Genomic DNA, 14203 nt, shown 5'->3' on the forward strand with positions numbered 1-14203 from the left:
ATTGACAGCCCTAGAGATATCACAATTCAAAAAGTATGATGGTACAGTTTAGGTTTGTGTGGTTGCAAGAAATTTTTCCTAAAATCAATTTTTAGGAAAATGGATTACAGCAAATGAATTTTGTAGAAAATGCTTGTTGGTATTTGATTGCACCTAAGAAAATGTCAAATTCAGAATTGGTTTTAGTTATGAGGTGAGCCTGATCATGAGGGAATAAAACTAATATTTCCCCACCTCAATGAGAAAATTATTTTCCTAGGGAGCCGTATAAGAGAAGTTTTCCTACAAAGATGGGAAACTCGTTTTCCCCAAAATATGTTTTTTTTTTTTTCCAATCAAGCATACCGAGACTTAGTAAAATCTTTGAAATAATTTTATTTGCATCAAAGTGAAATAATTATGCAAAGTCAAAAGTGATTCCAACCGATCAATATTTATAAACTATACTATTCCAATAAATCCACATACATATATAACAGATTCTTAATATGCAGCATTAAACACAAATAAGATATGCAGTTACTCCCCTTGGAATTATTAGTTTTATTGCTCTTCACAAGCAAAAGCCATCACAATATACAATCAAGAATTCAAGATAGAACACAATCCATCACATATCTCTATGTCCTGTTTGATCTAATCCTTACTGTCTCCCGATTTGAATCCATTAATTTGTTCAAATTTTGTTCTTCCTTTTCTTTTAAATCGACCCATTTATTGAATTCTAATTATTTCAATCCCACAAACAAGAACATCAAATAGTACTAGTAGAGTTAAGCAAAAATGCTTGTGATTCCCTCTCATAATAATATCCATTAGAGGTAGAAGCATCAGCAGAGAAGATCATAACACCATTAACAGTCAACCCATTATCTTCCAACAACTTCAAAGCTTCAAAGAAAGCATCCCCTTGAATTCCCCTCCCATTAACTTCATAACTAGGCAACAACTTGTTTGCATCAAATTGCCCAGCCCTTAACTTAAATGCTTCCAAGTATCCCTTAGTGGTCCTCACCTTATCCGTATAAAATTGGTGGTTTACATAATCGATAACATTGCTATAAGCACTATAGAGCTCCATGTAAGGCTGAGTGGTGCTATGGAATGGTGCGATTGTGGCCACCGTAATCACACTTTGGTTCTTCAACATTGTAATTAGTTCGCCAATACAATAAGCAAACGTAGAATTGTGCTTGGGAAAATTTTCGTAATCTATGTCAATGCCATCGAGATGGTAAGTAGTTACGATTGATTTGAGGGAAGAAAATGCATTGGAGACCCATTTATTGGAGTCGACGGGGTCGTACCAACGAAGGACCTTATCATGGAGGCTCCAACCAGATAGACTTGCAAGGGCCTTGACATTGGGGTGAGTTTCTTTGATGGCAGCAACAGAATCTGGTGTGAGGGTGGGAATCCAATAGGGGGAGAAAATTCCATTTTGAGAGTTACCCGAGGAATCAGCGTCAATGGCGAAGCTGAGAATAAAGTGAAAGTCGATGGAATCTTCGATTGGAACTTGTTCAAAGGTTACTGGGACTCCTGTGGCTCCAATGTACTCCATCATCACCTTCCCCTCTGCAAATTGAAAAGGCAAAGTTTTTATAGTCCTGGTAATGTTACAAGAACATTTAATTATTTAATTATTAATTATTGGATATTAAGCTTAATTTTGATGAAGAAAGAGAGGAAGATAATTCGGAAAATAAAGAGAGAACGATAATTAAGAAAGTATTGTAAAATTCCAAATAAAGAAAATGCTCACACAAAAGTGAATCTGAGATTTCACAGAATTCCAGATTGACCAATCACAAGAATCCACGTGTATTGAGGGTGTCCCTAATTTACAAAACTATCCTAGTTATGCTTCTTGCCATTGGTCATTCTGGATTCTATGAAATTCCGAATTGACTTTTCTATAAGCAAAAAATCTCTCTAACATTCCCATCCCCTTAACAAAGAAGCCTACCCTTAAGTCAGAAAATTTGGAAAATGTGCATTAACAAACCAATGTGATATCAAAGCTGAATTCAAGACGTGATAACAAAAGCAATGGAAAATGTGCGACATGGAATACAAGATGAATTTGAGAGTTTGATATCGAAAGAATGTGATGAGCAATTGACGTGCCAAACGTCGTTGGAGACTACAATTTTCCTAAACAAAATCATCAATCAGAGCCTTATCCCAACTAGATTAGATTCGATCATTCTCATATCTAATTTTTTTTGTTGGCTTGAAAAGTAAGGTGGGTAGATGTCAACAATCCCAATATGGGTTCAATGGGATTTGAGCATATATCGATCGTGAGATCAACTCTCCACAAGGTTTACCAAAATAGCTAACTTGGCACTTTCATCTAGAATCACGCCCTCATATAAAGTGAATGACTTGAAAATTGATATCAATTAATAATTAATCATTATCCTAAAATCTTGCTAAATGAATTTTGTTCTTCCATTCATTCCACTCTATCCAGAAATCAGATCAAAAAAAAAAAAAAAAAAACAATATTTCATTGAATAAAAATAAGCGGAAGAAAGTGATTATATATATGTACCGCTAAAAGATGGAAAGAGGAGGGCGACTCCAACAGCATGGAAGAATAAGAGCTTGAGATTGATCATCATTCTTTCTTTATTCTTCTTAAGGACTTGATTGGTTGATAGAGAATTATTTTAGTTTTATAGTTCACCATTACTAACTAAGCCTGTTTTCTTTATTGTTCATCACTGTTGTCTGGAAAAAACTATGTTCTTCATTTATACTTAATAAATATATGCGAAGATTACAATATTTGCCAACGTTTTGCCCAATGTTTCAAAACTCCTCATTAAATTTTCAAGTTGACTCGGCCTTGAAACTCATTCTAACCAACTCAACAAGTCAACTCGAAACACATCCATTTGGATTAAAAATTCATATGGCTATGTTTGTTAAAGCAGAAAGAAAATAGATGAATTTGTTTTTGAGTCTTGAGTCATGGAGTTGATTCAATTAGGTAAAAATTCAAGTCGAGATTATAAAAGTTAAAACTATGATTTTGCCTTGGTGTAGAAAATTAAAACATTTGGTAGCAAATTTTTGCGAGCAAAACAAATGGCAGAAAGACATAAAACTTGGTATGTTTTGTATATAAAATTATGCAAGTTTTGACGAACTTTTTCACTTTTGTTCTTGGTCTTAGAAAAAAGCCGGCAAGTTGTGAGTAGACCTTTCAATGGGCCGGGCTGATAATGCTCCGGCTCTAATAAGGCTTAAAATTCTAGCCCAAAACTAACTTAGGTCCAAGACCTCCCTACAAATTTCTTAAAAATATTATAAATTTAGTTATAATAATATTTTAAATTAAATTACAAGAGAAATTATTGGGCCAGGCCGGACTACCAGTTGAGGCTAGCTCCCAAGCCTGATGACTAAACGAGCCTAGTGACGACACCCAAACCCAATCCACCACATGCTGGATTGGCCGGTCAAAGCTAACAATCAGCCCATTCACAGCCTAGTTATGTGCCATGAACTCTTGAAATCTTTGATAACATTTAAATATAGTTATGTGTATGGGCATATAGAGATTCAAAGGTGTGATTTGGAGAGTAAACCTAGTCGCCCTTATTATCTAAGCCCTAGTGGTTAACACAACATGATAGTATCTATACAAACACTTGAAAAATATATATCCTTAAAGTTGATATCTGATTTATGAGTATATCCTCTAACTATCAACTCGATCTTATATCTTTCAAGGGGTCATGTTTGGCACCCTACTATTTTCCCTACGTGTTATGTCTTACATGGGTTAAAAGTTTTGGAATGAGCTGATTTTTGGTGAGGATGACCCATTTCGAAACTTCTAACCCCATAAAAAATGGTTTAAAAGAAATGGATGGTCCACGATTCTTAAACTTGTAAACATGAGGCTAGAAGTTTTGAAATAAGCTGATTTTTGGTGATGATGATCTCCTCACCATAGAGATCATCCTCACAAAAAATCAACTCACTCAAAAACTTCTTACTCATGTAGGACAAAACACATAGGGAAAAACATAGGGCAAATAATAAGGTATTGAACATTTCTTGTCACGCCCCCACTTTCAACATGAATCCCAATGATTCATATGCTAAATCTAAAGGCATGATAACTATCTCATCCCATGATAACATATAATAATAAATGATATATCATATTTCACAATTATAACGCAATGGAAATAAATATAAATACCAATAAACAAACAAAGTGCGAAAGCTATTAACATTCAAACTATGATCCAAAATCCTCGAATTTCAAAATAAAAATCTCACTAACTGAAACAAAAGATATAACTACATATCAATATTGAATATAAATCGACACACAGTGCCTTGACACAAGTGTCTCAAACTGAAATATAAAAAAAAAACAAACAAACTCTAAGACTACTTAAATTGACGGGAGACGATTGCTCATCAACATATTCAAATTCTAATATCTCCTTGTAAATCTCCTCCTTAACGACTGGCTTCTTTAAAATCATATGATCTGAAAATGTGATGGTAAGGTAAGTAACGAGAGTTACTCAACAGAAAAGCTACCATTCCAACAACTAGTCACAACATGCAATTTATAAACATATTGAAATTTAAATCATGTAGGTTTTGATATAATATAGTATTCAAATAATGACTAAAGAAAAGAGTAAAACAATTCAGATAAATATTAATCTATTAGTTCTATCAAATATATCGTTGTCAGTTCTAAAATGCTTTCAAAATATAAACATCTTTCTATCAATATATAATATGAACATAGTAATGTAATCGATAAGAGTGTTAAAGAACACGCTGTTATTACTACCTCAGTTATGGTGAATCGATATTCCAATACTTAACATTCGGTATGGAATCCCATTGTCCTTATTTGATTTTGCAGTCAGTCTTGCATACCACAGTTGAGTGACCATTTATTCGGTTTAAACTGTCCATTGATCAAGAACCCAATACTGAGTTCAACTAATGGTAAGATCAATCGTTTGACGACTATACGCTTTTATTGATCGCTAACTAGTCCAAGAGATACTCCTCGCAACTAAACATATGAAGAGGCAATACATGTGAACCTTGACTAATCATACACTAGACAAATACCACCTTTGAACATAGATGTTTCTTAAAAAAAAAAAAAAAGAAGAAGAAATTTTCGGATCTCATGAGCTATACAACTTTCTAAGGTATCCTATATTACCAAATAGGATAGGACATCAAATGCTATCCTACATTGATCCATCACTTCTAAAAATATAATAATGCATAACTTTTTTTAGATTTTCTACGACTATTTTCTAATAAAAAATAATAATTCTATTTGGTGTACATATATATAATTTCTTTCTTTAAAAAATACAAACAACGATATGATAGTGCCCTCTAATTACATCCATTTATCAACCCATCTATCCATCAATCATATCTCACATGATCGTGGGAATGTAAGATATCCATCCATTTATTTATCAATCTTGCATAATGTGGCATAGCTATTGCATAAGATTGGAGGGTTTATCTCATCAGTCAGTCAACAACATAAGTTCTCTTTATCTATTAATCAATCCATGATAAAACATTTATCATTCTAAGAAATTATTATGATACATTCTTTTTTTAATTACCTATGATCCCTAAGTATCAACTAGTTCTATATGACAGTCTTGGTTAATTAGAAAGACTCGAAAAGACACAATTAAATATAAAATAATTAAAGTTAAAAAAAATTGTGAAAATTTGATTAAGTGTCAAAAATGTGATTTTTTAAAGTTCTTCAAACGTAAAACGATTTTTTAGAAATGAAAGTTTTAATTATGATATTTGACATTATATAATTTTTTAAATTTAATTTGAAGAAAAAGTAAAAAAGAATGGGAATTGAAAATCTGACGAAAATATTGAAATTCGAATTTTATTCTTGAACCAAAAAAATTAAATTTTAATTATTTGAGATTAGGATTTTTAAACTACTTTTATTGCTTTCAAATGGGGGTTCATTTACTATTAATGTTTTTAACGAAAATAATGTATTGAAAATATGTGTTGTTGGGGAAAAACAATGCTAAAAAACTGATTCTTTCAATGGTTGTTGGTGTCACCAATAAAAAATATTTTTCAATGGAAAGATTGGGGGGAGCGTCGGGTGCCACCAACGATGGGTGTTAGTGCCTCCGACAGAGACAAACTAATTTCGATATTTTTCTTCTAAAACTTCTTCGATTTTATTTCAAATTCATCCAAATCTTTTCTAAAGTTTTTCAAACAATATAATCATAAGAACTATGGAAACTAATTTGTTTTATTATTTAAAAACCAGATCTACGAGTCTTAACCATGTATTTTCTTTGAAAGAAATTTAAATCATAATTGAGATCATAGATCAAAAGTGAATTTCTACAAAAAATTGTATAACAAGAAGGTTGAAGAAAAGAGATCCTACATGATTGCATCTTCTATGAAGGATCGACTCCTAACAATCGCTTTTGTCTGACCTCAAAAATTCGTCTTTGACCAAAACACATTTTTTCTTAGATCAATCTGAAGCCGTTGACGAGACGAAAGCTTTCTTCTTTTTCGTTGAGCCTTGAATCCCACTCCATGATCTTCAAATCAAAGTTTCTAATTCTAGGGAAACTAAGGTTAAGATTTTAGTCTAGAGAGGAGATTAAAAATTCTCTAAATTTTCTCTACCTCTATTATTTATAATGCCTCAAGGATCATTTTTTTAAAAAAAATTATTTAAAAAAATCTATGTTTCGGGTTCCAATTTTCACAAACTTATAGTCAATTTTGGATAGTTTTTTTTATATGAACCTAGTGATGTTCTCGGATTTTCAAGAATCATATTCTATATATATATATATATATAGGGTCAGGTTCAAACGGCAACCATTTCAACACACATATAGACAACGTGTTTTGTCTTATATGGGCAAAAATGTTTGGAATGGGCTGATTTTTTGTGAGGATGATCTATGTGGTGAGGAGATCATCCTTGCCAAAAATCAGCTAATTATGAAACTTCTAGACCGTCCAATTTTTGTTGAAAAATTATAGACCGTCCAATTTTTGTAAATCAATTTTGATGGGATTACAAGTTTTGGAATGGGATGATTTTTTGCCAGGATGATCCCCTCATCACAGAGATCATCCTCACAAAAAATCAGCCCATTCCAAACATTTTTTCCCATATAAGACAAACACGTTGTCTATATGTGTGTCGCAATGTGTGTTGCAGGAACCCGACCCATATATATATATATATATATGGGGTGGCGTTCAGAGGCCCTAAAGAGAGCTAAACATTGTGTCAAACATTTATTCAATGTATGAGTTGCAAGTTTCGAAATTGACTGATTTTTTATGAGGATGATCTCTATGATGTAGTGATCATCCTCACAGTGGTATACAAAAATTGGACGGTCCACGATTCTTTAACTTGTAAACTAGGGTTAGAAGTTTCGGAATGAGATGATTTTTCATGAAAATGATCTCTTCTTCATAGAGATTATCCTCACAAAAAAAAATCAGCCCACTCCAAAACTTCTAACCCAAGTTTTGAAAAATGTTTGGCTCTCCTTAGGGCCTCCAAACAGTCCCCTATATATGTATATGGGAAATGTTCAGCACCAAACATTTTGCCCAAACATTTTTCGAAACATGGGTTAGAAGTTTTGGAATTGGCTGATTTTTGGTGAGAATGATCTCTACGGTAAGGAGATCATCATCACCAAAAATCAACCCATTCCAAAACTTCTAACCCCATCCCAAATGATTTACAAAAAATGGATGATTCACGATTTTTCAACTTGTAAACATGGGGCTAGAAGTTTTGGAATGGGATGATTTCTGGTGAGGATGATCTCCTCACCGAAGAGATCGTCCTCACCAAAAATCAGCCCATTCCAAAACTTCTAACCCATGTAGGACAAAAATGGTTGGCCAAAATGTTTGGTGCTGAACGGGACCCTATATATATATATATATATATATATATATATATATATATATATATATAAAAGTGACCAAGCATAATCATTAATTTAAATTTCTCACAATACGTAATAAAATTTTAAGACATTAGATTTCCCATTTAAAATTCTCATTAACATCCTTTTTCAACTTATAAATAATAGCCTTTCTCCCCTTATTAGTTGAATCAACTCCCAAGTTTTGTTTTATGCAAAATTGTCATCTCTTCTTTTACATAATCACATGCTTCCAAACTAAAATATATTTTAGTTGAAAATAATAAACCAATGTAATAAAAAGTTCCTTCAATATGTGTATAAGGCTTTCTAACACAACTGATCCAAAGACAATTTTGCAAAGCTATGTCCCCTCACAGTCGTAATATTCAAATCTTGCTACACAACCCATATGTATGGCTGTCACATGGAAAAAATTACCTTAGACAACCCGGAAAGAGTCTGCAATCCGTTTCAGATCCTTATAATGCCGTTTCCATTGAAGACCTGCAAAGATATATTAGAAAATTAAAATATATTAATAGAGTTTCTTGAACACAATACTATTTTATTTTCGAAAGAAGACTTCTATTTTTTTTTTAATTATCCCTTTTACATTTTTTTTCAGAGTTTTTAATGAATAAAATACTTTTTCAGGATATTTTCCATACATGAAATTACATAGTCTTTCCAGAGATCTTCTCTCGAAAAAGACAGAATTTTGAAATTTTGTATATATCAAAAATAAAAATAAAAATAAAAAATGTTCACTTTATTCTACCATTGAACCATCTATTTTATAATAAAATGATGGTTCATTAGAAAATCCTACTATTATTTGAATCAATCCTTCTTTTGTTACAAAACTTGGTCAAATCCAATTGCACCATCACCAATAGCATAACTTTGAAAACTCGATTCAACTTAGATAAACATCTATTTAATTTATTAAATCTCTAAAATTAAGAGAGATTGGGTTGCATGGACCGAAAGACCACATGCCTATATGGATGACAAATCCACATGGCACTAAAAAATATGATTAGTGCCACGTAGATGTAGAGCACAAATTTTTAAGAGTTATAATATTATATTTTTAAAACTAGATCTTTTTTCACTGTTTGATCAACACAGCCATCCATTTTCGAAACCTTTTGACTTCTATTTTTTAAATTTAAGTTTTATACCTAATCTAAACCATGAACCCTAACGGATTGCAGTATCGTTTGAGCCAACTATGACATGGTCCTAATGTGGAGCTCTACAAACTGTATATGAACCTTGAAGGTGCCAACTAACTTGGTAAATTCTATGGGTGATGATACTGTAGACCTGGGCTTAATTCCTGCCATTTACAAGTTACTGATCTATTTAAAGACTGGCCTATATATTTATTTTTCATTTTCTAAAAGAGAAATTTCCAAGTAATTACTGATATTGTCGTAAATTCTAAATGTGTTATAATTATTGACAGAATTATCACATATGTGAAAGTTCTGTTAATAATTGGAGAATGGTTTATCAAAACTATGTGCTAGACTTATCAACACTTTTGATATTTACGATAATATCGATATTTATTTGAAAAAATTTCCTTACTAAAAAGATATAATAGCATAACTCTTTCAACCCAGTACCTCTTCCAATTAACTTAGCAAGTTGGTTCAAATGAGTTTTGAAGCCCAAGTTAACTTGAAATCCAACCATGCCAAGAGTTTAACTCGTAAGAATTTCAAGTCCACTCGATGAGTTTTAAAACATAGGGAGAAAGGATATTAATAATATTAGTAACGTACCATTTCCAGTAATATTGAACAAGTAGAGTCGGTTCCCAGCTGCAGTTGCAGTGATGAGGGCATGGGGTGGCTCCAACTCGTACTTGTAATAAGTCCTTCCAGCATGCTCAGCCACTTCCATGCTTAAAACTTTTCCTTCTACATTTTCTCCAATTGCTTCTGGTCCAAATGCATTTATCACTTTATCTGGTTTTCCGATCTTCTCAATTGTAGCATCGTCCCCAAGATCTATACACCACACAATCCCAAATAAATCATCTCTAGATTGGAAAAAAAAAACATAATTTTGAGGTACCGCTTCTAGGACTTTGTGGAAGTTAGGTTGTCAATGGATCGGATTAGACCCAAAACCTAATTCTTTCAGATTGGATAACTCTGGATATGAATCGAGGAACTAGGTTTCGACAAGGATCCAATGTGACAATCCGTTGGATATAACAAGTCTGGATCAGCCATGTCTCAATCCAATATGGCTCTAATCCGAGAAATTATGTAAGCTATATTATATATTTTGTTCAAATATATGAAGTTTATTTATATTTTGTATACAAGAAGGGTCTGATACGATTCTTATTGGACCAATTTCTGCTCGATCTGATAATTATCGGATTGACCCAGATCGACCCTGATGATCCAGGCCCAATCCAGTGATAGCCCTAATTAACGATGCCCCTGGGTTTTCAAATTGATGCCATACCTTTTGACTTTGGTGACCAATGAGAGACTAACAAAATGATTGATATGCCCTAGTCTTCAAGCTCTTTGCCAAAACCATTGTCTTTAGCGTAAAAATTTTTACTCTTGACATTTTTATCTCCTCAACCTTTGAACCTCGAGAACAGAATAGAGTCATTAGGGAGGTCGGAGATGATAGGTTTCGTGGAAGAAAAATCAAGTAGTAAAAAACTTCTAGTTTAAGGTTTTTGAGGATGCTCCTGCTTCCGACATAGAATCGCTTCCTAGTGCTTCTGTTACGTAAATGTTGACTAGGAAGTTAAGTAGATTAACACTTGATTTGGGTTGAGAGAAGTGGAGAGAAGAGAAACCCATCAAGAGAAGAGAAGAGAAGAGAAACTCGGTTTCTCTCCACCATGTTTGGATTGACAAGAGAGAAATTGGGACAAATTTGGAATTTTAAAATGTCTTAAAAGAGATCTAGGGGCAGAGTTGGAATTATAAAATATCTAAAAAGTGTTTCTCTCCACTTTTGGAGAGAAAGAAAACTCACCTTTCTTCTCTTAACTTTTCTCCAATTCTTTGCTCTTCTCTCCCCCACTTAACAATCTAAACAAAGAGAAATGGAGAGAAACTCATTTATTTTCCCTAAAGATTGAAGACAAACGAGTTTCCAGGAAAAATACTAGGGTTTTTGACAAGAGACTGAAGACTAAGGTATTTCCATCATTTTTGTTAGTCTTGTGGTAGCCCACGGTTAAGGGGTATGTCTTCAGTTTAAAAACTAGAAGGGGTATCTCTTAAGTTTTATAAAACCCAAAGGGGTCACTCCAAACAAACCATTAAAAAATATCTTAAACAGAAGTCAATTTCACTTGTTCTAATTTCATGTTAAACTTGTCATGTTCTTAAACCATGCAAGTAACCAAACAAAAAATCATTCCAATTTCAACAAAAGAATAAAAATAAATGTCGAAACTTACTATCGGCAAATCTGAGAACAGGAGCAACAATGACAAACAATTTCCCTTCACTAGAGCTTGCAAATCTCAAATCAATCTCTGTACCTCCAAGATCTGCTATTGAAACTGGAACCTACAATGCAAAGTAATATAGAGATCTTAGAGAAATTGAAGGAGAGGTTTATAAGAAGAGGACTCTGCCAATGAGATATACAAGTCAAAGGTCAACTGAATTAGATGATCATTGGGACTTAATTTTAGTTTCTTATTTAAAATTTTTAACCAAAATATAGGATGTATTGTAATAAGGTGTATATCAATACACTAGATTATCATCTCATGAAGATAATAACAAAGATTATATTACGATCAGATGATCAATGACTTTGATACTTTTTCATCACTCTTGTACAGATTATGAATTTATAGACAGCTCGATTTAGGATTTCTATTAGGGATATTTCAGTTTTACTCAAGAGGAAGTGAGATTGTAATCCTGATTTTCATGGAAATAACTAAAGGATCTCATAATCACCCTTGGATGTATGCAATCTTTTCGAACCACACCACGTAAATATTGAGTTGTACTTTCTTAATTTATCTTTGATTTGAATTTTATTATCGTTGATTATTTTTCTACACTATCAAATACCTTACTATCATCTATCACGTTATTTTGAGATAAGAAAAGATATTCATTTTAAGAGTAAAGCAGAAGTGGAAAATTTGTTATTACCTCTCCCCAATCTTGGGGAACTGAAAAAATGTATGGAATAATTGGGCTCCATCCGACACCATGACCTCCAGATTTCTCATCCGGTCTGCGATAAGTCCTCCAACCTGTCTGAGCACAATTTCTTCTTTGTTAAGGGTAGATATTCCTTCATTCAAAACATAGAACAAGAATAGGGTTTGTATGATTGTGCATGTAAAATGTGCAGAAGTCCATAGGCCTAACTCATCCTCACAAAACCGGCTTGTAAGGTGAGGATTGCCCATCGTTTATATATGATACCCAGGTGATGTGGGACTATTGCTTACAAAATGGTCTTCCCTTGAAAGAGCAATTTTATGGTGTATAATTGTGAATTTTCCCTCGAAAATCATCTTATTTCTCAAAGCAGAGAGGCAAAATGTTTTTGCACCCCAACCCCCCAAGAAAATTATTAAGATTACTCCTACCCCAAAACTAAAAACCAATGCTCTATTTCACATTCGTCAAGTGCAATCACACGGTGAAATTCATTTTTCCCAAGTTTTCCCGAGGAATCCAAATCGTATGCCCTTGAAAATGGTTTCAAGGTTTCAAAACTCGTCCAAGACCTAGACGTATCGTCTGAGTTAACTCAGTATCAGGGCTGAACGATACAAACACACAAGTCACTTTTTGACCGAGATTTAATACCTCACTTTCAATTTTTTGATTTTTTGAACTAGACATCTCAAACATATCGGAAAACTCATCCGAGACTAGACGCGAAACCGAGTTTTAAAACCATAATTCCCTACAATCATACAGAGCTTTAAATTAGCCTCTAATTATTTTACAATATGGAAATCAATTATTTTATTTGGTTTTTCAAGCTTTGAAATTTAGATTCAACAAACATAAAAGTAAATCAATGTAAATTATTATAAAGCATATATAAGGAATTAAAATACTATAAATCCACTATTTTTAATGTAAGAAATTGAAAACCAACCTTGCTCATCTGGCTCAGATAAACCAGGAATCCTCCCAGCTAAAAGCCCTTGTTTCACTACTGCCAACCCATCTCTTGGAAAACCCAATACTGCTGTAGAAACCAAAGAAAACCCAGAAACCATAACTGATCTTCTCTTCAAAAACCCATCAAAGTTCTCACTATTTTCATCATCAAAGCTATTTTCTTTTGATTCTGCGGTAGCTTTTGTTCTTGAACACTCCTCTGCTGAAGATTGAAAACAGATATTGTACTGGTATTTATTTATCTGCTGAGATTGTAGAAAAAGACAAGATTTGTGGTTATATGTGAAGGAAGAAGGCCAACAACAGCTTGAGAAGAGGGTTGTGACCATTTTCTCCAATTCTTTGTGTTTGTTGAGAAGTGGGAATGATTTGTGATGTTTTAGTGAGTTTAAGGAGAGAAATTGAGATAAGAAAATTCGGATTCTGATTTGTTCTAGATTTAAGAACAGTTTTTAGTACCCAAGATGGTTGGTTTGGTATTTTTTTTCCTTTTTTATTTGAAAAACTAGGCTCATCATGTCTTCATTTCTAGTGGATGTGGGGAGTCCCAGAAATGTTTTTTTCTGAAGACAATCTACTAATCTCAAAGAATCTTGTAATTTTCATCCAATCTCAGCCAGACAATCACTATCAAATTTCTAGAGATCAGTTTAGACCATCTCAGTCGTTTTTCAAACACTAGAAGTTTCCTGAGAAAAAATATTGGACCACTCTCCACCATACATTGGACACAAATGCATAAATTGGGCCCACCTAAAACATACTTCAAGAACTTCTTTCAACCGAAGATTATATTTGGTCAGATTTTTCTCAAAATTCAAGTTACTTAGATCAATTTTTTTAATCAAAGATTTTTTTTAAAATTGTAATGTAAACTCATAAGTTGGTCCTGCTGAAAGCATGATTTTAAAACTCGGTTTCGTGTCTCATCTCGTCTATCTTAGATATCGAGTCGTCTCAGATGAGTTTTTCGATACATTTGAGATTCAAAAATAAAAAAAATGAACGTGAGATTTTAAATCTAATCCGAAAAATGGACTTGTCCATCCA

General features: G+C 33.1%; 1 protein-coding gene across 4 annotated transcripts; it reads right to left on the reverse strand.

The window, feature by feature from the left end:
* Positions 1-426: 426 nt before the first annotated feature.
* Positions 427-13684, reverse strand: LOC147409781 (thylakoid lumenal protein (Mog1/PsbP/DUF1795-like photosystem II reaction center PsbP family protein)). 4 transcript variants are annotated; one of them, XM_086431837.1, is made up of 6 exons: positions 13128-13684; positions 12161-12264; positions 11446-11557; positions 9788-10015; positions 8433-8498; positions 4317-4522 (listed from the first exon to the last, which is right to left on the reverse strand). In XM_086431837.1, exons 1-5 carry the CDS (start codon positions 13480-13482, stop codon positions 8434-8436), a joined length of 864 nt encoding a protein of 287 aa, XP_086287963.1. In that variant the 5' UTR covers positions 13483-13684; the 3' UTR covers positions 4317-4522; position 8433. The 4 variants fall into 4 exon arrangements, with proteins under 4 accessions (XP_086287964.1, XP_086287962.1, XP_086287963.1 ...); XM_086431839.1 differs by lacking the exon at positions 4317-4522 and having other exon boundaries at positions 8240-8498; positions 12161-12268; positions 13128-13271; XM_086431838.1 differs by lacking the exons at positions 4317-4522; positions 11446-11557; positions 12161-12264; positions 13128-13684 and adding an exon at positions 427-1578 and having other exon boundaries at positions 9788-9853.
* Positions 13685-14203: the final 519 nt, after the last annotated feature.

This window comes from Akebia trifoliata, chromosome 2 (assembly GCF_017979445.1).
Source record: "Akebia trifoliata isolate Shusen 1 chromosome 2, ASM1797944v1, whole genome shotgun sequence".
NCBI lineage: Eukaryota > Viridiplantae > Streptophyta > Magnoliopsida > Ranunculales > Lardizabalaceae > Akebia > Akebia trifoliata.